Source organism: Nomia melanderi, chromosome 2 (assembly GCF_051020985.1).
Source record: "Nomia melanderi isolate GNS246 chromosome 2, iyNomMela1, whole genome shotgun sequence".
Classification (NCBI taxonomy): domain Eukaryota; kingdom Metazoa; phylum Arthropoda; class Insecta; order Hymenoptera; family Halictidae; genus Nomia; species Nomia melanderi.
The window spans coordinates 8,973,060-8,995,270 of NC_135000.1; the positions used below are offsets into that span (position 1 = coordinate 8,973,060).

At 39.2% G+C, this 22,211-nt stretch overlaps 2 protein-coding genes across 6 annotated transcripts in view; one reads left to right on the forward strand and one right to left on the reverse strand.

The window, feature by feature from the left end:
* Positions 1-22,211, reverse strand: part of LOC116425333 (midasin) — a 98,257-nt gene that overhangs the window by 11,939 nt on the left and 64,107 nt on the right. For both annotated transcript variants that reach the window (XM_031972923.2, XM_031972916.2), the window contains exons 17-20: positions 5,176-5,323; positions 3,902-4,131; positions 1,603-1,814; positions 25-498 (exon numbers count right to left, since the gene is read on the reverse strand). In XM_031972923.2, the coding sequence (XP_031828783.2) occupies positions 25-498; positions 1,603-1,814; positions 3,902-4,131; positions 5,176-5,323 (1,064 nt within the window). The remainder of the gene's footprint in view (positions 1-24; positions 499-1,602; positions 1,815-3,901; positions 4,132-5,175; positions 5,324-22,211) is intronic.
* LOC116425350 (uncharacterized) overlaps positions 19,517-22,211 on the forward strand; it is a 57,223-nt gene continuing 54,528 nt past the window's right edge. For 3 of the 4 annotated variants that reach the window (XM_031972932.2, XM_076374206.1, XM_076374207.1), the window contains exon 1: positions 19,517-20,012. The gene's annotated coding sequence lies outside the window, so the exon portion shown is untranslated. Of the gene's footprint in view, positions 20,045-22,211 lie in introns of all 4 variants that reach the window. The other variant, XM_076374205.1, reaches the window with a different exon arrangement.

Sequence of the window (22,211 nt, forward strand, 5' to 3'; positions counted from 1 at the left end):
TCATAATTCACCAGGCCCGCTTACCTCAGCATCTTCACAGCAGTCCTCAACAAGAACACCTGCTGATCGACGAACGCGAGCGCAGAATTCCTACAAAGATCGGAAGTGGCGGGACTAATCGCGTCAAAGTCATACAAATCGTCAACCGACCGATCCTCTCTATTGAAAGAGGACAGTATCTCTTCGACCTTTCCCATCGCTTCTCTCTTCGACCTCGGGTCGAGGGTAGCCAAGACCTCGCGATAAGAGTTCCGCACTGATTCCTCGAACGTGAACCCTTTGGTCACTTGCTGGTTGGTAAACGAAGCCGCCCGCAGCAGCTCGTCCAGACGGAATTGTTTATCGTGCAAATAATCGTGGACCTTCATGAGGGCACTCTGCTGCGTCGCACGTCGCACGCCGCATTTAGCCAGCAACGATCTGATGTCCAACGCATTGTACTCTTGCAATGATGATGCTGGCAAGATCACGATCTCCACGCCTCTGTTGCGCATGGCTCTGCGACAGTGATAATGCGTCGATTAATTGGGAGAATTATTAATGTATGTGGATTGGGATTGTCGTACAATTGTAAGATGATATTTATAAATAATAGTAACGTAGAAAACAAACAAAAATAAGGAAAGATAAATAGATACAAAGTAAATAGATAAATAAATAATAAATAAATAAACGCAACAAAAGAGAAAGAACTATGTGGATAGGGATTGTTGTGCAATTGTATGATGATATTTATAAATTATAGTAACGTAGAAAACAAACAAAAATAAGGAAAGAAATAAATAGATACAAAATAAATAGATAAATAAATAATAAATAAATAAACGTAACAAAAGAGAAAGAACTATGTGGATAGAGATTGTCGAGCAATTGTAATTTAACACTAAAACTACCATGACTGATGTCTTCTTTTTACAATTATTAGAAAGGTAACAAATGTTTCTCTGGGAAATTATTGAAGAAATTCATTTAGCACGCAAATTGAATTTTAAATCAATTAAAGTCTGAACAGATGCACTCTTGGAGTTTCTATAGCGAAATTTTCAAAAGTCAATTGAAGTTCTTGGTAGTTTTAGTGTTAAAGAAGAATATGTAAACATTTGGACTTCGTTGTTATTTATTCCTAATTAAGATTGATTGATTATTGAAATATTCTAATAAATATTGATAAATAGATTGGATAAAGATGGCTATAAAATTATGATTTACTGAGAATGAATATGTCTATGGAATAAGTAATACACAAATACTTGGACTTCATTGTTACTTCTCGCAATTCTGAAATAACATTAATAGAAAATAAATAATGAACTGATAGCTTCTATTATCTCCCTCAATCCCAAAATTTACACTACTCCACAATAAACACTGATAACCAAACTAAAAACTTCTTACAGAATCGCAATTTACCAAGAACAAAATGTAAAAGCTTGCAATTCTGTTCCTTTCTAATTCGCGAAGCGTTTCCTCTTTCTTTTCCGACATTTTATTTTGGATTTCGACGAGACTACGATGGAAATGAATTTTTTACAATCATGCTCGGACCATCGAGACCGGGAATAGGTAAGATCAGCGTGAATTCCTCTAATGGCGCCGGATTACCTGGAGATCTCGCCGTAACGAGGGTTCATAGTGAAGAACAACCGGAAGTTCGGGTGGGGCTTGATGGCGAACGCGTTCCCATGCTCGTCGACACCTTTCTCGCTTATTGCCAGGATACCGTTCGGCTCCAGCAGCCCGTTCAATCGGTCCAATACCGCCGGACTGCAGAGATTTACTTGGTCGAGCAGCAGCCAGGTGCCATTTTGTAGACACTGGAAAGAGCGTGGGTTAAGTAACGACCGACACGTGTTATTGTCCTCGTAAAAATGATTGATCGCGCGGTAAAAGCGTCCTAACATCTGGAATATCGATGTTCGATCTTCAAAATCTCCGTTATCAACTAGAAATTGCCTCTAACTATCGAGGCAATGTTGAAATTCCTTGGAATTTTATTAAATTCGATATTAATCGGAATAATTTGATATTGTTATCCTTTATAAAGCGTTCAGCGAATGTACATTTTCAAGAAACTAATGCTTAGAAATATTCTTTACTAATTGAAAAATTTAGCTATCGAAATTCTATGAAAACTAAATGTATTAAATTTCAAGTGATACTAGAAGCTTCGTAATATTCGACAAACTAATACTTAGAAATATTACCAATTGAACAATTTTTGTTATCAATATTGATCCTTAGAATTGAATTCAATTAAGTCTCTAAAATAATTCTATAAACTCAGTTGCTTTCTACGAAAACTAAATATACTAAATTTCAAGTGACACTAGAAGCTTCTTAACATTCGACAAACTAATAGAAATATTCTTTACCAATTGAAGAATATAGTTATCGATATTGATCCTTAGAATTGAATTCAATTAAGTCTCTAAAATAATTCTATAAACTCAGTTGCTTTCTACGAAAACTAAATGTATTAAATTTCAAGTGATACTAGAAGCTTCTTAACATTCGACAAACTAATAGAAATATTCTTTACCAATTGAAGAATATAGTTATCGATATTGATCCTTAGAATTGAATTCAATTAAGTCTCTAAAATAATTCTATAAACTCAGTTGCTTTCTACGAAAACTAAATATATTAAATTTCAAGCGACACTAGAAGCTTCGTAATAAAAATGAATGTCTAAAAATACTCCACTAAAAATTATCTATAACCATCTCTAATCATCGACGAAAGAGCCATAGCAACTCCCTAGAACAATCCAAAAGCACAGGTGTAATTGTAATTTTATTTAAACAGAATTTAGCTGAACTAGAATTAAACTAAACTATCTGTTTTAATCTATTCTACGCAGTAGCTGTTCGACGTTGGTCTACTCTGACCTACTCCTCTCGACTCTCAAACTACACTGCACCCCAAACGCCTTACAATCACCTTAAATACTAATCCTGTCAACACGGGGCATGATTCTGTAGGTCATTATCGTCCGCCCGCGAATCACCCGAATCCCAAGTGGTAATAAACCGAGTATACCTGAGGCATCCCTTCTGCGTCGCGTCCCACAGACCAATTAACCCTTTGTCCTACGATTTAATTTAGCAATTGCACTTGTTAGAACTACTTTTCGTTAATACACTATCAGAACAAATGATTCTATGCTCTATTCTATGCTCCACTCTAACAAGAAAAATAATGTTGCATTTGAACTTAAAAGAACTGAATAACATTTACACGTGTGAAACCACATTAGAAATCTTCGCAACGAGTCTGACACGATATTGAAAAGCAAGGGGTTAACACCTTGAATGCCATGGTGAATGCAATGCTGTAATCCAGTGAATGAAACGATGATTATTTGCAACCTTTTTATATTAAAAAAATGTTTATACTTTAAACAATACTAACACGGTGACATTACCCGAGATAAATGCGCAATGAAACGATTCAATATAATTTCATATTATATTCCTTTCATTCAAACGCGCAGCATTCAGCGTGTTCAACGAAACAATATAAAATAATAAGAAGCTTCTCGTAACAAAGAATAAAATAACAAAAGGGCTCAGTCGCCAGGCTCGCAAATTCGCCGAACGACGCGTCGAATTAATCGTCGGCGACCGCGAGCAAACCGGAAATCGCGTTCGCAGGCGTTCCGCGGCGGCGTCGGGCCGTTAACACTAGGTTTACGGAACGCGTCAAATTGACGCATATTGGATTTTAGAAATATTATTTTGCAAATGTTTACGCCGATTTTTAATTGATGCGATCATACTGACAAATCTCCAGTTTCCACAATCTAAATAAACGAGCATCAATTCTTTTAGGAATAATAGAATGAAGTGAACAATAAATGCCCGGAAACGTAGCGTTAAGATGAAACAAAGACAATATTTACCTTGACGAGCACGCTGTCAACCCACTCGAACTTCCCGCCAGCGTTCAAACATTTCTCTTTTTTCACGGCGACCAACAGATCGGCCAGCTTCTGCTTGATCTGCTGCAGCTCCGCCTCGCGTTCGCGCGACAGCATTTTCATGACCGACACCAGCTTCGATAATTCCTCGGTTTTACGGAGGAACAGTTCCGTTTCCGTGGACATCGTCGTCTCCTTTGTTCTACCGTCGTCTATACCGTGGGAAGGGAAACATCGCGGATCGTGAATATCGACGAGCGAAAACGTACGAAGGCAATTGCAAACGTTCCGAATGGGGCTGTTTTTCTGGGAGAGTAATCTTTGTTCCGTTGGCGAGTCATCTTTGGGATGTGGTAGTTCAAGATTGGGTATCTGGGGTAATTTTCCTCTTTTTTATTGTTGCTTTAGTGCGTTCGTTTTGGTAATGTTTGATTTCGTGAACTGAATTTGGGAATTTCTCTATTTTGATGTTTTTGTGATTCTATTTTGAGTCTATTTCGCTGTTCCTTTATTATTTCTGTGTTAGTTATATTTTAGAGTATAATTGCTTCTATTTTATTAGAATTTTGTTTCCTTATTGAATTATTCCTATTTTACTATTCTTCTATTATTTCTACAGCAGTAATTAACTATTTCTATATCATCGGCGTTTTCCTTATTTCATTATTCACTATTCTTTTATTATTTCTACATTATTATTTCTACAGTAGTAATTAATTATTTCTATATCATCAACGTTTCCCTTATTTCATTATTTATTCCACCACTATTTTAGTATTTCTACATTACTATTTCTACAGTAGTACTTAATTATTTCTATATAATCAGCGTTTTCCTCATTTCATTCTTCTATTATTTCTACATTACTATTTCTACAGTAGTTAATTATTTCTACTCCATTATTATTTCGCCACTATTCCATTACTTCATTACGTCTACTTTATTATTTTACTATTCCCATTTCACTACCCTCTCATTCAATTCTTTCATTACTTCTATTTGACTATTCCGTTTCTATTTTATCACCGTCCCATCCCATCACCTGGTCATTCCCATTTCACTGACATCCAGCTCCATCGGTTTATTATTCCCATTTCATTACCATTTCACCCAATTATTCCACCGTTTCGATTTACCTCTCCGCTAATACCCTAATTCTACCCTTTCCCGCGGAGGAGAAAAAAAATAGAAGAAGGAATAGTTTCGACAAAAGTAAAGCGACTCGGTGAGATCACGAAACGAAAGAGATAAGGTACCTTTAGACAAATGTCGGACGTTCTCCAGGAGAGCATGGTAATAGGACACCTGATCCAAACAGCCCTCCAGCAGCATCCTCCTCAGGATTTCGATTAACAGCGTCTCGGTGCGATCCAGCAATTCCTCGAAGTGTCGATCGTAATCCGTCTGCAACGTGAAAAACGCGATGGAGAATGGTTCGCTCGAATCCTCCGTTGAAACGGCTTCATTCGTTAGCGTTTCCCCGTTTCCAGCTTACCGATCTCTTTGATCGTTGATTCACTTGAGAATTTGAATGGGTTTACTAGCTTGTTAACTAATGATTCAGGTGGATCATTAACCCAACAATTCACCTAACTCACTAACTCACTAACTTACTAATTCGTTAACTCATTAGCTCAGAAGTGCCGATCGTAATCCGTTTGTTTCATTCAATCAGTTGATTTGGCTGATAGAGTGAACTTAGCTTGAGAATTTGGATGGATTTATTAACTTACTAACTCAATGATTCAGGTGAGTCATTAATGCAACAATTTACCTAACTCACTAACTCACTAATTCATTAACTTATTAACTCATTAGTTGAGAAGTGTCGATCGCAATCCGTCTGCAACGTGAAAAACGCGATGGAAAAGGTTCGCTCGAGTCCTCCGTTGGAACGGCTTCATTCGTTAGCGTTTCCGCGTTTCCGGCTTACCGAACTCTTTGATCGTTTAACTCTTTGAGAACGGGGAGTCTTTGACGTGTACAGACGTTCGCAGATGAAGTCTAATTATTGATCAGGTATTTCGATAATGGGGAAAGAAACTGTACGGATTCATCTCCGTTTGATTAATCCCTTCTCGTGTAATATCCGATTGGACTTCGGATGGACATTTTAGTAATGAAACGAACAAGATGGAATGAAATGAAATAAATAATAAAATGAAATCATATAAATAATACAATGATATGAAATGAAATGTAATAGGATAAGATAAGATAAAGTAAAATAAAATAATATAATATAGTATAAAATAAAATAAAATAAAATAAAATAAAATAAAATAAAATAAAATAATATAATATAAAATGAGATAATATGAAATAAAGTAGGATAAGACAAAATAAAATAAAATAATATAAAATAAGATAATATGAAATAAAATAAAATAATATAAAATAAGATAAGATAAAATAAATAATAAAATTTCATCGACTAAATGTTATTTCTCATATAAATGAATCGTCGCTTGCTCATTATCAGTCCTCAGCCATCAAAGTAAACGTAGACACAGAAATCATCAAATTCTCATCTTTCTCTACTAAATTATCAACAAACTAGTCTCATCAAGCGCAGATATCGAAGAAATTACTTGCGAGCAACTCAGTATTCCAAATATGAAAATTCCATCTCGACAAACGCGAATATTCGTCCCCAAGGGGTTAAACGTTGCTCGCAAAGTAAAGAGATCGAAGAAGCGAGCAGAAACGAATCGAATAAATCTGTTATTAGCTGCCTTAAACTGTTAATTGTAATTCCGCTCACGAGCCGTGTAGCAACGGCGGAACTTAGACCGAATCTGGGACGAATAATTCCGGCGGACGTGATGAGATTCGAATTTTATTATTAGACCGCGCGGGGCTCCATGGAAATCCGCATTGACATAGGGAAATTCGATGAAAACTCCGAATTAAATAAGGTCCCGGAAGCGGACAGAGAGACCGCTTAATTCCGCGTAACTTCTCGAATGTTATCAGACGTTATGAATGCGCGATGCTGTAGATTGCATTGGATATTATAAATCGTAGTTAGTTTCTGCTGCAGTGCATGTGTTTATGAATTTATGATGAAAGTGTACTGTTCAACCCTTTGAAGACGAAGCTTCTTTGAAATATAGAATGACGATGAAACAGATGAAGCTAAATTATATATCGGTTGATTAGATAATTGGAAAAGGAGACTATGTATTGATCTCCTGCTGTTTTAGTAATTAACCATTTGCGGACCTATGTAGGTAGTTTGATGAGATGAAACTTTCATATTTGGAAGACTATGTCGTGGAAAAATAATCTAATTAGTCAAACAGTAAGAGATTAGCACGTAGTTTTCTTTCTTTTTACTAATTAAGCAATTGATGTATAATGTAACTTCGTATGTTGAAGGTTTTGTATGTTTCAAAGGGTTAAAACAGAGAAACTAAGAAATAGAGTTGCAAGGATGATTCTGAACGGTGAAAGGAACTTCCCCTTTAATTAGGTTTCTCGAAAATGATTTATAGAAATCGAAATTTGTACGAAGATCAGCAATCTAGTAATAATTAGGAAATAGAGTTTAGAGTTTAGAGTTGAAAGAAATATTCTGAACGATGAAAGGAACTTCTTTAATTAGGTTTCTAGAAAATAATTTATAGAGATCGAAAATTGTATAAAGATCAGTAATCTAGCAATAATTAGGAAATAGAGTTTAAAAACTAGAGTTGCAAGAATTATTCTGAACGATAAAAAGAACTTTCACCATTTTCTCGGAAATAACTTGCGAAAATCGAAATTTGTATAAAGATCGGTAATCTACAAATAATTAGTAAATTAAAATGAGTAAGAATATAATTAGAACACGAACTAACAATAGAGAATGATTATTCGAAAGAAACATTACGAGAATCATCGCGCTTCGATGCAGTTTATACGACTCTCAGCTGCCAGATTCACGAAAAAAAAAGCATAAGCAGAACATCTAGTTATTCTTCGATATTCGACCGCGTCGTTTAGTTTGTTGATGCCGTTTTGAAATTCGTTTCCCGTCGCCAGCGAGTTTCCCTCGTTTTATTGTCGATCGATCCGACGATGCGGCTGCACGGTAACGAGCAAGATCGAGTCCTTCCTCGGAATCGATTTAGGGGAGAGATGGGCTGCCTTCGCGAGTCGAATGCCATGTTATCAGGTTTGTTACACACAGATAGGGGGAATCCCGTGGCAAAGATGGACGCCGAAAAATCCATACTCCGAAGGGGATGGGGTCAACGGAGACGCATCAATCACTTTGATTTCACCCCACCAAGAATAATCTTGACCGACAGCGGTCTTCGCGTGGATCTTTCTTTCCCTCCTTCATGGTTTCTGCGTCAATTCGTGCGGATTTTAGGGGAGTTTAATTATTTCAATTTTTTTGCGTGATTAAACGTTACTCTTTTGTGATTAATTATTGGAGTCTGGAGTTCTTTCGCTTTTGGGCTGGAATTTTGTTTCTACTTGCTATTAAGCATTCAATCGTTAATTACTTGGTTTTTAAGTCGTGGAGAAGATTACGTAGGAAATTGAATTATCTTCAATTCTAGATGAAAGAAATCTACTTAAATATCAAAGTATAACAAAAGTATAACATACAAAAGTATAACAAATGTGTCAATTCATGGAGATTTCAAGGAGTTTAATTATTTCAATTTTCTGATGTAATTAAACATTATTCATCTGTGATTAGTTATCAGAGTTCGGATTGGAATTTTATTTCTACTTGCCATTAAGCATTCAATCGTTAATTAATTACTTGGTTTTTAAGTCATGGAGAAAATTACGTAAGAAATTGAATGATCTTCAATTCTTCCAGATAAAAATCTACTTAGATATCATTTCTCTTTTTTCAAAGCTTTAAATCAATCGTTTCCCAAAAGTATCCCCAAGAAAACCGATTAAAACCAATCCCACCATCGACGTTTTAATTCGACGACAAACGATTGTTAAACGTGACAAAGTGAAACGCGCGTTCCCCCATCGAAAGTCGGCGAAACGACCGAATTAAAGACGTATTAAGTTTGTCATGCTAAACCCCATACGCTCCGACCCTTTCCCTTCTCCGCGATTGATTTTCTACGGCACTGCGGAGACCGCATCTCTTTTATCTATAGCCTGTGGACAACATTCCTCCTCGAACATTTCCCGAGCCGGCTGAGTCATTACCACCGATCATTAAGCTGTAAATTTATGCTCGTAGCGAGCGTGCCACCGTGAAATGCAATAACGTGCGAACTTTAATGAAGCTGTACACTTTAATTCCCTTCTTAACCAATTAAACCCTCCATGAACGACGCTAAAAGCACGAAAATTTGCAATTTACCGCCGTCACGTGACTTCCATATGAACGAAACCATAACTTACGACTTATATTTTATCAATTAAAGGAGATTAATTGAACCTTGCTTCGAAATAGTCGAAATATATTGGAATATATCGATTAAAACAGTCAAAAGACCACTAAATTGTAATCGAAAAAGTTTCTACCTTTGAATTACTATAATTTTGTTATAGAAACTCGTGCGATATTGTACCTAGGCTCATTTTAAAGGGTGAACCTTCTACTTTCGCACCTGACAAGTCACTTTTATCTATTATAATTCTTCTGCATATAACAGCCGAGACAGCGAGCATACTTTCTCGTTTTTAAAACAGCACCGCTTCAAACGCCTCGACGAACGTCGAACAATTTTTACCAACACTGAAACCACAGCAGATTTAAACATTAACCTCCCCCCTTTGCAACGACCCCTTAAAACTGAACGCGCCACTTTCCCTCGCGGTTTTATTCAACCAGAAACGTAAAGCGTACCGTAAAATTCATAAAGTTTCAATAGTAAAAAAGTACGTCCGCCGTCAGGTTCGCTACATAGAGAAAGAACACCGTAGAAAAACCTAACTTACAGGACACAAACTAGAAACTACCCCCTTTAAAACGAGCCTAGGAAGACTATCGCGCGACTTTTCACGGGAAAGTTACAGTAGTCAAAAGAGGAACGACATCTCGACCGAACATTTCGTAATTTCACGCAGAAATCCGGGGAAATCCCCGAATAAAATGTTTGCGGAGGTATTTCTCCGACTGTTCTGAAGGCAGCACGGTTCAGCGAGGATGGTGGAAGACAATACGTTTCGAGATTGATCGTTCCCCGTCGCGGTAACGACGGGACAAATGAATTCTATTACCGTCTCGTTCCCGCGACAAGGGAGATAAATCTACTGTCGCGTGAAATAAGGATCGCTTCTTAATGATCCCGGGCCGGGGAGGCACGTAGAGGAGTTTTGAAGCGGCGCGTCGGCCAGCCGCCGGTCAACCGTTGCCCCGGAGCGGATATCGCATTTGGGACGTGGATTTCATTCTTTCTAATGTGTCCTTTCGCGCCGGCGAGATTGAAAGCCGGCGCTGTTCTCATTAGATGTTAAAGGGCTACTGGTGAACGCCTCGCGGCCGGCGAATAAAGGATTTGTCATTAAAATGATCACGGGGGACGCGCCGCTGTCTTCGTGGGAGACCGCGATCGCGCTGGCTGTTCGACTGGGAAATGAGGAATTGAGGAATAAACAGAAAAAGAACAAATGGGGAGGAAATAGGAAAAGGAATGGGGAAAATTGAATCCTTGAAAGTTTTGGAATGGTAGAATTTTAGGGTGTTTGTAGTTTGAAATTCTTGTGTTTTGGATGTTTGGGGTTTTAGAGGTTTGGTATTACAGAAGTGTAGAAGTTTCATATTTTAGAATTTTGGAAATTTAGAAGTTTGGCACTACAGAAATTTCGAAGTTGGTACCTCAGAATTTTAGAAGTTTCATATTTTAGAATTTGGAATTTTAGAATTCTAGATGTTTGGTATTACAGAAGTTTAGAAGCTTCGTATTTTAGAATTTTAGAAGTTTGGCATTACAGAAGTCTAGAAGTTTGGTATCTCAGGATTCTAGAAATTTGGTATTTCGGAATTTTAGAAACTTGGTACCTCAGAATTTTAGAAGTTTCATATTTTAGAATTTTGGAAATTCAGAAGCTTGGTATCATAAAAGTTTAGAAATCTCATATTTCAGAATTTTAGAAATTTGGTATTACAGAAGTGTAATTCGAAACGACCATCGACATCCCAATTCTCCATCAACCCTAACCCTTACTTCTCTCACAATCCCCCATACTCGATAATTCCAAATAACTCCCGAAACTCAACAATTCAAATCCCAAGCACCAACTGTTCCACTTTCCCGCCGAAAGTAGAAAGCTCAACAAGCCACCCGAAAAAAGCATCGACCGAAGTTCACCTTATTTCACCATCGTTCCCATCCATTTTCGGCGAACGTCCGCCGAAAGTCCACTGAAAATCAAGAATTCGGGCGTGTGTATCGAACAAATATTTAACCTACCCCATGCAAAAGGGAACTCCGCTCGAGACGCGGGTGAAAGAGTAAAACTCCGCGAGAGGGAAGCGGAACGGGGCCGAAGAAAGGCCGCGATGCGTAAAATTGAAAAACGCGAGCTGCCGGCCGGCCGACAAAGCAAATGAAGGGCCAGAAACGGAAGCCGCGGAGCCCGGATTCCCCTCGAACGCGAGAATTAATTAATTCCCGGCCGTTCCGGCGTGGTAACGAGGCCGCGTTCCACCTGAAAATAAACCCGCCGGCTTCGCTCCCAAGATCCGCTCGTTTATTTTCAGCCGGGCAGCCGATTTCCACGGGGAACCGTCGGAATCCACGGTGTCGCGGCGCCCCGGCGAACGCAAAATGGCGCGGCCGGCCGCGAAGAGGATCGATACAACCTGTAATTGCGAGATTAGTGCCAAGTGCCGCGCGTACGAAAGCAAAAACGCGAGCCAAGACGGTTGTCGCGGAATCGAGAGCTCTGCGGATCAACCTTTCACGCGGGCAGCGTTCGAAATCGTCGGCGGGGAAATCTCGAGTAACTTCGGAATGTTAGAGATAGAGGGTTAATTGTTTGCATCTCGGCGCCTTTCAATTGATTTGACACAGTAGAATCGTAGAGTTTGATGTTTAAGCTTTGAGTCCCAAGCGGCGCGATGGCGCTTCTCTGTAACAGTGCCCAAAAGTGGCAGTCTATCGGTTCGTAGAATCAGATGAAGCTCATTTACTTCTTTTCCTTCTAATTATTCATTTTCATTCTCCTTATTACCCAAGACTGGAAAAATGTAACGATTGCACTATTTAAAATTTGTTTCTGTCGAAACAGGAAAGCTTCATTCAGTTTCGAAACTGAAGCGAAAGAAGCGCGATCGCGCCGCTTGGCATTATTCGACCGGTTTTCGAAACGATTAATTTTGTGTGACGTATCATTACGTGAAAAATCGAGAGAAAATAGTCTTCTTCGATGTACCTGCGACTTCTCGCTAAGTCGATTTCACAAAATGTCCGCATCTCGTTTGGAAATATTGAGTATTTCCAATGAAGAACTTCTGGAGTGCAAAGGGTTAATGATCCCCTAATAATTCAATTATTTGATACATCGTGATTCTCGAATCTGTATCTAGGAATCAGTCAGACGATTATAGATTCAATGATTGACAGTAAAATTATTGAACTAGTTCATTTGAAACTTTCGCAGTTGTTTCAATGGATTTCCTGAGAAACTTTTAGGTTTTTAATTTTAAAGAAATAAAATATGAACCTGCGATAGAGGAAAGATCAATTTCATTTGCTTCGCGAGTGCCAGGTTCCTAGCAAGCGACGGTACTTTCCCTTCCGCTCCCGATGTTAACGACTCGTTGATAAATTCCTTTGTCCCGCGGACAGCTTCCGTTCCCGGTAATTTTTGTCGCTCGCGCTGCCTCGTAAATTCATTTGTACCACGGCGCTTCCGTTTTTAGCGGCCCTGCGATGATCCTGCGTTTCGGGCCACTCCGACGCGTTGATAAATTCATTTGCTCGAATGCGTTATTAGACCTCCCTTGTAACAATGCGATTAATGTTCGGTCTCCAGAACATTTTTAAATGTTCGAGCAATCCGCCCTTGTAGTGCTTTTAAAGGTTTTCTGGGGAAGTTTCGCGTTATCCCAATTTCTGGATACGTTCTTTAGTATGGTTTGTAGCTCGAGTTTTAGGTAGATTAGGTGAGATTTCGAATTTGAGGTTTTTGGAACCTTTGGAATATTTGGAAGTTTTAGAATGTGGGAATTTTGGGGTGTTTGTAGTTTGAAATTCTTGTATTTCGGATGTTTGGGATTTTAGAGGTTTGGTATTGTGAAAGTTTAGAAGTTCCATATTTTAGAATTTTAGAATTTTAGAAGTTGGGTATTACAGAAGTTTAGAAGCTTCATATTTTAGAATTTTGGAATTTTACAAATTTAAAAATTCGGTATCTCAGAATTGTAGAAATTTGGTATCTTAGAATTCTAGAAACTTGGTATCTCAGAATCTTAGAAGTTCCATATTTTAGAATTTTGTAATTTAAAAATTTTGGAAATTCGGCACTACGGAAGCTTAGTATCTGAGAATTTTCGAAGTTTAGTATCTGAGAATTTTAGAATATCAGAACGCGCAGAGGTTCTCCATTGAATTATTCAAGCTCCAATCGAATCAGCAACCACAGCGGCGACACTGATTTATGTTATATCAATTTCCCGTGATTGAATGCGCGCGGAGGCGCGAACAAACGAATCGACAAGATTAATCCAAGTTCCGTGGGATTATTTTATGGGGAATTCAATTAAATCTCCGCGAGACGGTTTAATGATTTAGCCGGCGTATACACCGTCACCTCCGGACGATTACACGAGGCTTAGCAAAGAGTAATCCCAAATATCATTTAGGATCGCGAATCTTATTACCCGGCGAGACTTGGTCTCGAAGTTTAACCCACTTGCACCGCAACTCCGGAACACGACAGCGGAACTTTATAAACACGTTTATGTAACGCTCGTTCCCACCCGATTACATTCGGAATGGTCCCTGCAAATCATGAATTATTATTAAAATATTTCAACAAATTACACCGTTCAATTTCAATAAAACTAACGTCGACCTTAGACCCTCTGTCAGATCGCCATAAAAAATCGTACGATATTCCGCCTGGGTTCATTTCAAAGCTTGAAGCTTCTACTTTCGCTTCCCATAAGCCACATTTCCCCGTGATTTCGTCTCTGTACACAATGGCTGAACAGGCGATCGTACTCTGTCGGTTTTCGAATTTTATGAATTTTACGGGTACATTTTACGCTTCAGGTTGAATAAAACGGCGAGGGAAAGTAGTACGTTCAGTTTTAAGGGGTCGTTGCAAAGGGGAGAGGTTAATCTTTAAATCTGTAGTGGTTTCAGTGTTGGGAAAAATTGCTCGACGTTCGTCGAGGCGTTTGAAGCGGTGCTATTTTAAAAACGAGAAAGTATGTTCGCTGTCTCAGCTGTTATATGCGGAAAAATTGTAATAGATAAAAGTGACTTGTCAGGTTTGAAAGTAGGAGGTTCACCCTTTAAAATGAGCCCAGGTACAATGTCGCACGACTTTTTATGGTGAAGTTGCAGAGGTTCAAATGTCGATGACTTCTCCATTGCAATTTTGTGGAACAGTGTAATGATTCCAGCGCGATAAAGTTAATGATGATAAACATACGCTAAATACAGCGATGGTAGTTAATTAGTCAGAAGAGCCTGCAGCGAACAATTACAAAACAATTGTTTCCGCGCTACTGGTCCTGCAACTCCGGCCAAAGTTGGCAATTCGGATGCGGGATTCAGCACGTTGCTCGGGAATTTTTCGTTTGGCTGTGTTTCTTTTATTTTTCATGGGCCACGTTGTCATTAACTAATCAAACTTTCGATGATCGAACGGACGACACTCGTAGTTGCTCGATTATCGACGTTCCCGGCGAATACATGCATGGAATTCGCAATTTTCCGATAAATTTCGATCACGATGCCCGGCAGTTCTTAAATCGACCATTTCTAAACGGTTTGCGTTAAATATTAACGTAACAATTGATTTCCTTACATAAATTATCACTTCATTGTAACAAGTACCACAGGAATCCGTAATAAAAATTCAAATAAAAAATAATCAGCGAATGAGCTGACACCATTTACACGGATATCACGTTAAAACTCGACAATTAACCCATGATTTCGTCTCAAATCGCAAACTAAACAACAAAAACATACTTAACCTATCAAATACTGTTCAACAGACAGTCAAAAATGTAGTTCTCCGACAGAACTACCAAAACATCAACATAGTTACCAGATAACATTCCCAAATCGTCAATGTCGCCCGAAAACATCTCCTTAAAACACCAAATTCACTCGAACTTTCGTCCACCAGATGAAAAACAACGGTCAAAACCGAACTTTTACAAGATTAATAAATAACCAACATCCGAAGTTGCCTGCAACACGCGGAAAAACCGCCCGGGAAGTTCGAAATTCGATAAACAAACGTCCATTTAGCGGATTTCTCAGTTCCGCCGTTCTTCCGCTCGGCAGTCTCTCGACGGCTCGTGGCAGGCAAATGGGCCTCGTTATTTTTTATTTCCGGTTGTTCGATGATTGTCGAGCACGGTACCGGTCCACTTCTCGAATCCAATAATAAGACGGCCCTGGATACGCCGTTTCTCCGGCGGAAACGCTCGCGTTTAACTTTTCAGGGCTGCCCCTCGAACGGTCGCATGAATATTTCAGGCTCTAAATTTACGCCCAGCACTACTCCCCGGTTCTAATTCATTACACGGCCGACTCCGTCGACCCCCGCGCACCCCCGCGATGCCTAAGTTTCGCCCCTGAAACAATCAGAGCGAAGGGAAAGTATTTTTCCATCGGCAGCCGGCAACGCGCGCGCCCTATAAACTTGATTGCGCCGACTGCTTCCGGTTCCTCCTCTACTTTAACGCGTTCGGCGGCTCGGGGACATCGCGGTGCATCATGGTCACGATTTCTAGTGACCTTGTTAAGTAAATTTTTTATTGTACATTCGAAATTTTTGATGGGTTTTCAAGATTTTTGCGCGCTCCATATTGGTACGGTATGAACAGGGAAACGGAAAATCGATCTGAGGTTTGAATTAAGGGTTGACGATTAGTAATTTGTTGAGAAATTGGTAATTGGAAGATTGGAGAAGTGGTTTATCTAGAAATTTGAATTTTGGAAATGAAGACATTTGAGAAATTAATGATACAAGCAATGTTTTCGAGTTCGTCGCGAGATACTTCGTTTAATTATGGAATCGTTAACGACTGCGTTAATTATTCTTGAGTATCGAGTGACTCTTCGACTGCATCTGTTACTCCGTGTAATTCATTGAATTTTTTTTCAACTCGGTTAACCATTTAGCGGAATGCACGTGTTCGAAAGAATGAAAAAAATGCATTTATCCGACTAATATTCGAAATGCATCCAGCAGGGGTTCATTTTTCACGGAAAAATTGCTCACAGATCTGGAAGACAGTTTTTCTATTTAAAGATCCGCAGAGAAGCTGCGCAAGTGAACCGAAACTCCGTTCGTGACTTATGGAACCTACTTCTCGAAGAGTCCCACTGTGGACGTGACGAACTTTGAAATTCGATTATTCGGAAAACCATCCCCCACGAGGAAATTTGATTCTCGGTTCGGTTTCTTATCTAATTATTATTATTAACTTCTGGAATTTCAAATTGGGGGTTGATCTTGTGAACCGTGAAGAAGACGAGAGTTATAAATTAAAAATTAGAAACTGGAAAGGCTATAAATAACGACGTTATAAATTACAGTATTATAAACTGCAGAATTGCACTAATCGCGATATAAATTGCAACACTATAAATTGCAATATCCTGAATTGTAATACTTCAAACTGCAATACGCTAAATTGTGAAATTTTAAATTACAGTATCATAAATTGCAAAATTGCGAACCAGAAAATTCAAAATTTGAAGATTGTAGTTTCCAATATTGCAAATCGCGATATAAAATATGCAACACTATAAATTGCAATATCCTAAATTCTAATATTTTAAATTGCAATATCCCAAATTCTAATATTTTAAATTGCAATATCCTAAATTGTGAAATCTTAAATTACAGTATTAAAAATTGCAAAATTGCGAACCAGAAAATTCAGAATTCGAAGATCATACTTTCAAATATTGCAAATTGCAATTTCACAGATTCCACCACTATAAACAACAATACCATAAAACGCGACAACTAACAAAATCACAAATTCGAATACTCGAAATTCCAAAACGCCAAACAATAAATAATAAATTACAACCTACATTGCCAACTATCTATCGCACACCAGAGGGGATTAACCAGAGCAGCACGAAGAGGTACCACCCCTAAAACAAGACAAAATCAACCCTCCAGCCTCCGCTGGTAAACAGTTGTTCGAAAATAAAGAGTGCAATACACACAACAGCGCCAGCCTCGAAATGTAAATATTTTTCCGGCGAACTGGAACGGCGCGAGAATGAATTCCGTTAATGAATTCGAAAGGAACGACGGTCCTCCGCCCCCGGAATTAATTGCGGCGATTAATTCCAGCCGGATCGCGACAGAAATTACATAGAAATTGATTTACATCCGTTCCCCTCTGCCGCGTATCGAATTTCAATGTTCAATATTAGTCGAAGAATTCAGCTTTCCGACGATTTCGCGGACGGCGCTCGGCCGGACGATCGTTCTGCTTTTAATTAACGTCGCCATTAAGTCCACGACCCCCGGCGAGAAACGCTGAAGAATTTTTCATCTTGGTAAACAGTCGGGGAATCCGTTATTAATCCTGCTCGGAGAGGACTACCGAATCGAAGGGAAATTCGCGTGACGCGAGTTTTGTTTAAATTAATTTTAGTTGAATGTTGTGTGGAGTACATTAACATACATTAATCTTTGCGGACTAATGTCGACATTTCGGGATGAAACGTTCATATTTGGAAGACTAAGTCGCAAAAGAATGATTTAATTGCTGGAATAGCAAAAGATTAGTATGTAGTTTTCTATTTTTCTATTGTTCAAGTAATTGATATATAATTTAGCTTCATCTGTTGAAGGTTTTTTACATTTCGAAGAATCTCGGCATTCCGGTGAGATGAAATTTTCATATTCCGAAGACTAAGTCACGAAAGAATGATTTAATTACTCGAATTACTCGATTTAACTACTGCGTAAAATCGCCGGTCAACAATGTGTTAAATAATTATTGAGTTTCAAATATTTGGAAGTACTGTGTGTAGAATGTTTAATTTCGCAACGTGAGAGGTGTACGTTTCAAGTTGAAGTTAATTGAATATTAATACTAATGTTAATATTAACCACTTAACTGTGGAATTTAGTTTGAAAAATCTCTCATTGCACTTCAAATGCGCTTAAAATATATCCTAACGAGAAACTAAAACGAGACGAAGAAGAATTACATGTTTGTCTCAAAAAATAAATAATCCATCGTTGAAAAAGCACCATTAAGACTCAAACACAAACTGTGTTAACTTTAACTTTCTTTAACTGGTTAAATATTGAAATAAAGTATGTTTGTTCCATAATTTGTTTCCTCGAGTTACTTGAAGGTGTCATTCAAATTTCATCGGGGAAAGTGTTACATATTTATTCTGAATAAAATTGTCGGGTGCAAGGGGTTGATTGTCACTTTCACCCGGAATTGGAATCGAACTGGCTCGGACAATGCGTCGTTCTCACGTAACGGGACACGATCGGCCCTCGAAACTGGCGTAGGAGGGGTAAAGTAGCCCCTCGGGGTTCAAAGACCGCAGTGCCCGCTCCCACCCCCGAATATCATCAAGAGAGCAGACCGCCAAGTATAATCCGAAGCATCGGAATTTGTCTTCTCGGATCGCTGGATGGAGGCACGTGGATTTTAATCCCGAATGGCAGGGGAGTTTGATTGGAAAATTGGCACATTTGGGAATTAGAGTGTTAGGATGTTTGAAAAGTTGAACGTTGGAACGCTTGAATGATTAACAATCGGGAAATTAGGGCATTTTAACGCTTTACAGTTGGAGAATTAGAATGTTAGAGCATTTTGGAAGTTGAAAAGGTTGGTGATTGGAGAACTAGACTGTTTGAACGTTTGAAGATTGGAAAATTTGAACGTTGGAACGCTTGAACGTTTGACAATTGGGAAATTAGGGCATTTGAACATCTGAAAATTTGAAAATTGGAAAATTAGAATGTTTGAACGTTTGAGGATTGACAAATTGGCACATTTGAAAATTTGAACATTTGACAATTGTAAAATTAGAATATTAGAACATTTGCAAATCAGAAACTCAAAGATCAGAAAGCAGAAACCCGAAAACCGACCGTCCAACGGTCAAACAAACAGAACAGCGAAGAACCCCATAACCCACATCGGCCGCCGTCGCCGCCGCCCCGCATCAAGAGAGATCGGACCGCCAAGTATAATCCGAGGCGTCGGAATTTATCTTGCCGGATCGTTGGACGGAGTTGCGGGGGTTGAAACCCCCGAGTGCCACTAGACGAGCCATCGGTAGGTATCCCTCCGTTAAAACCCACCCCCTTCGTCCCCTTTGTCGAAACAACACCGGGAACACGCTCGAAATACGCGCGCGCGTCGATCCGCGGGGGTGGCGTGCATCCCCCGCGCCAGGGGCTCCATCCACTCGTTACTCAGTGCTCTCTCGCACCCCGAGCCGAGAGAATCGCGGAGGAATCTTGCGACTTTTCCTCCATTTTTCCGCCGTCACTTTGAAAAAACCCACGGAACCGAACGGGAAACCCTCTGTCCGCTTATCCCCATTCATCCCTTACACGCGCCAAGTGTTCCCGCACTCCGGCCGATTTATTTTCAAATTGTTTTTCCGCGTCTCCCGACTTCGCTACCGTACGCGGATCTTCTTTCTACCGGGTCGCCGGGAAGATTCGAGGATTTTCCAAGGGGTTGATCTCGGTTCTCGGGGGAAACGTGGCGGTTACGAGTTGCAGGAGTGCGGCGAAGCCGGACGGTGGCGGCGGAGGAGGGCGGTGAGATGTTGGGGTTGTAAATATGGTGAATTTTCACGGAGACACACCCCCGGAGCGGACGTGACACAGGGACAACACGGGGATGAAAGGACGGCCGATTATTAGCACGGCCGCCGGATTTCAGTCCCGCAGCAAGGGACGCGACCACGGGGTGGACTGGGTGAGGAATAACACGCACACACGCAGCCAACGGTGCGTAGAGGGGTGTAGTTGGCCCTCCACAGCCGGAGGATCTGGGTTAATGCTTTATTAGGCGGTAGCTGGTGCTGGGTGAATCGGATTATTCCTTGTCTTGAGGAACCGTTCCACGGGAAATTGTTTGGAATGCTCGGAGTGATTGGGACTGGGGGGTGACTTGCGAATCAACCCTTTGCACTCGACAGTTTTTCAATGGAAATATTCATTTCCTGACGAGACATAGGTCGTATCGTTTGAAACTAATCTAACGATAATTCATAGATAAATCAAGCAACAAAGGTGTTTTATTTCAATATTTCAATTTGCAATATTAAATATTCAACTTTATAGTTTTTGTATCGAATCAAGTAACTACAGTCACCTCTCGAGTGCAACGGGTTAAGTATGGGAAGTTAATGATGAGTCAACATTGGGACGATTTGTCTCGAGACAAGAACGAGGGAGATTACTTTCAGATGATTTGGGGTGTGTTTGGGGTGAATTCCAGGGTTTGTTGAATTATGGCAGGGAATTAATCATGAACTAGGGGGTGGTTGATTGTCTCGAGGTAATGATGCGAAAAGATTTTGGAATGCTTGGGATCAGTAGAATTTAGTCTGTCGACTTATGGAAGTGCAAGAAATTCAATTATCTATATAACTTAATATTTATGTAACTTAATTAACAATTAAGACGGAGCGATTAATTGCCTGAAGAAAGTAAGAGAAAGGAAGTATTTTAGAATTGGAGGATTGTAATCATGAGAATTGAACGAAGATCATTCATTGTTTCAAGGGGATGAAAATGTTTCGGAATATAAGTTTCACCTGAATTGGCTGCTAGAATGGAACAATGGAATGAGATACAATAAAGAAATGGCGTAAAAAGTGGGACGTATAGTAAGTTACGTTTCTTAATGAGTTTCAGTGGGTTTCGAGGTCAGTGGATCGGAGGGAATCTTCCGATATTTACGATATTAGCGCAGATTATTTCGACACGGAGGACGACGGACTCTGATTAAGTTTCAGGGGTTGGCAGGAACGGCAACGGTGGCGTGATACGCTAACGAAGGGTCGGTTTCTGGTTAGGCGGGATTATAATGACGCTTCCCTGCGGACAATAATCCATTGAGGAACGTGCTGCTCGGCTAGCGTTTTCTTTTCAATTTTTATCAATTATCGTTTCATTCGTTGAAGTAACGAATCAGTGAAGTAATGAATAAAGTAATAAATGAATGAAGTAACGAATAAAGTAATAAATAAATAAAGTAACGAATAAGTGAAGTAATGAATAATTAATAAATGAATGACGTAACGAATAAGTGAAGTAATGAACATTAATAAATGAATGAAGTAACGAATAAGTGAAGTAATGAATAAAGTAATAAATGAATGAAGTAACGAATGAAGTAATAAATAAATGAAGTAACGAATAAAGTACTAAATAAGTAAAGTAATCAAGCTTGGATCTTTTGGATCGACATTTAGATCGATCGAAATAATTTTCGGTTTTAGGATCAACGAGAAAGCTTGTTAAAATTAACAGAGTTGAATTTTTCATTTGACTGTGTTAATTACGGAAGGCTTATTCGAATCGCGTGATACTTGTTCGTACGATGTTCATTTCGTTGAGCTTCTCCGGTTTGCGCGGACGAATTTATTAAGGAAACGAATGTTGCCGGATTAGCGGGAGTAATCTTCTGATATGACGGTCTTAATCGGATTTATGCGTCTGACGTGGCGGCCGTTCGTTCGCGAGACTTCGCTCTTCAACTGTAATTCACGAATGCCTTGGAAATGCGGGTTTCAGCGGAATTTTTTCAATTCTGAGGACAATCTCACTAAATTTCAAATTGAGAGAAGTTAGAACTTGAAGTTTGAACGTTGAAATTTGTAACATTAACAGCTGGAACTTGAAGTTTGAGGATTTAAAAGTTAGAGCTTGGAATTTTGGAACATAGAACTTTTAAGCTTGAATTTTGGAACTTAAGACCTGGCAATTTTCAATTTGAAACATGGAACTTTGAATTTTAAAACTTAGCTTAAGCTTTGAAGTTCGAAATTTAGAACTTGAAAACTTCAAACTTGAAACCCAACAATTCATTCTCTAGTACACTAAAAATTGCATAATAAATCTGTCGTTTGCTTTCATTAACACGTAATAATTACAATCATTTACATTA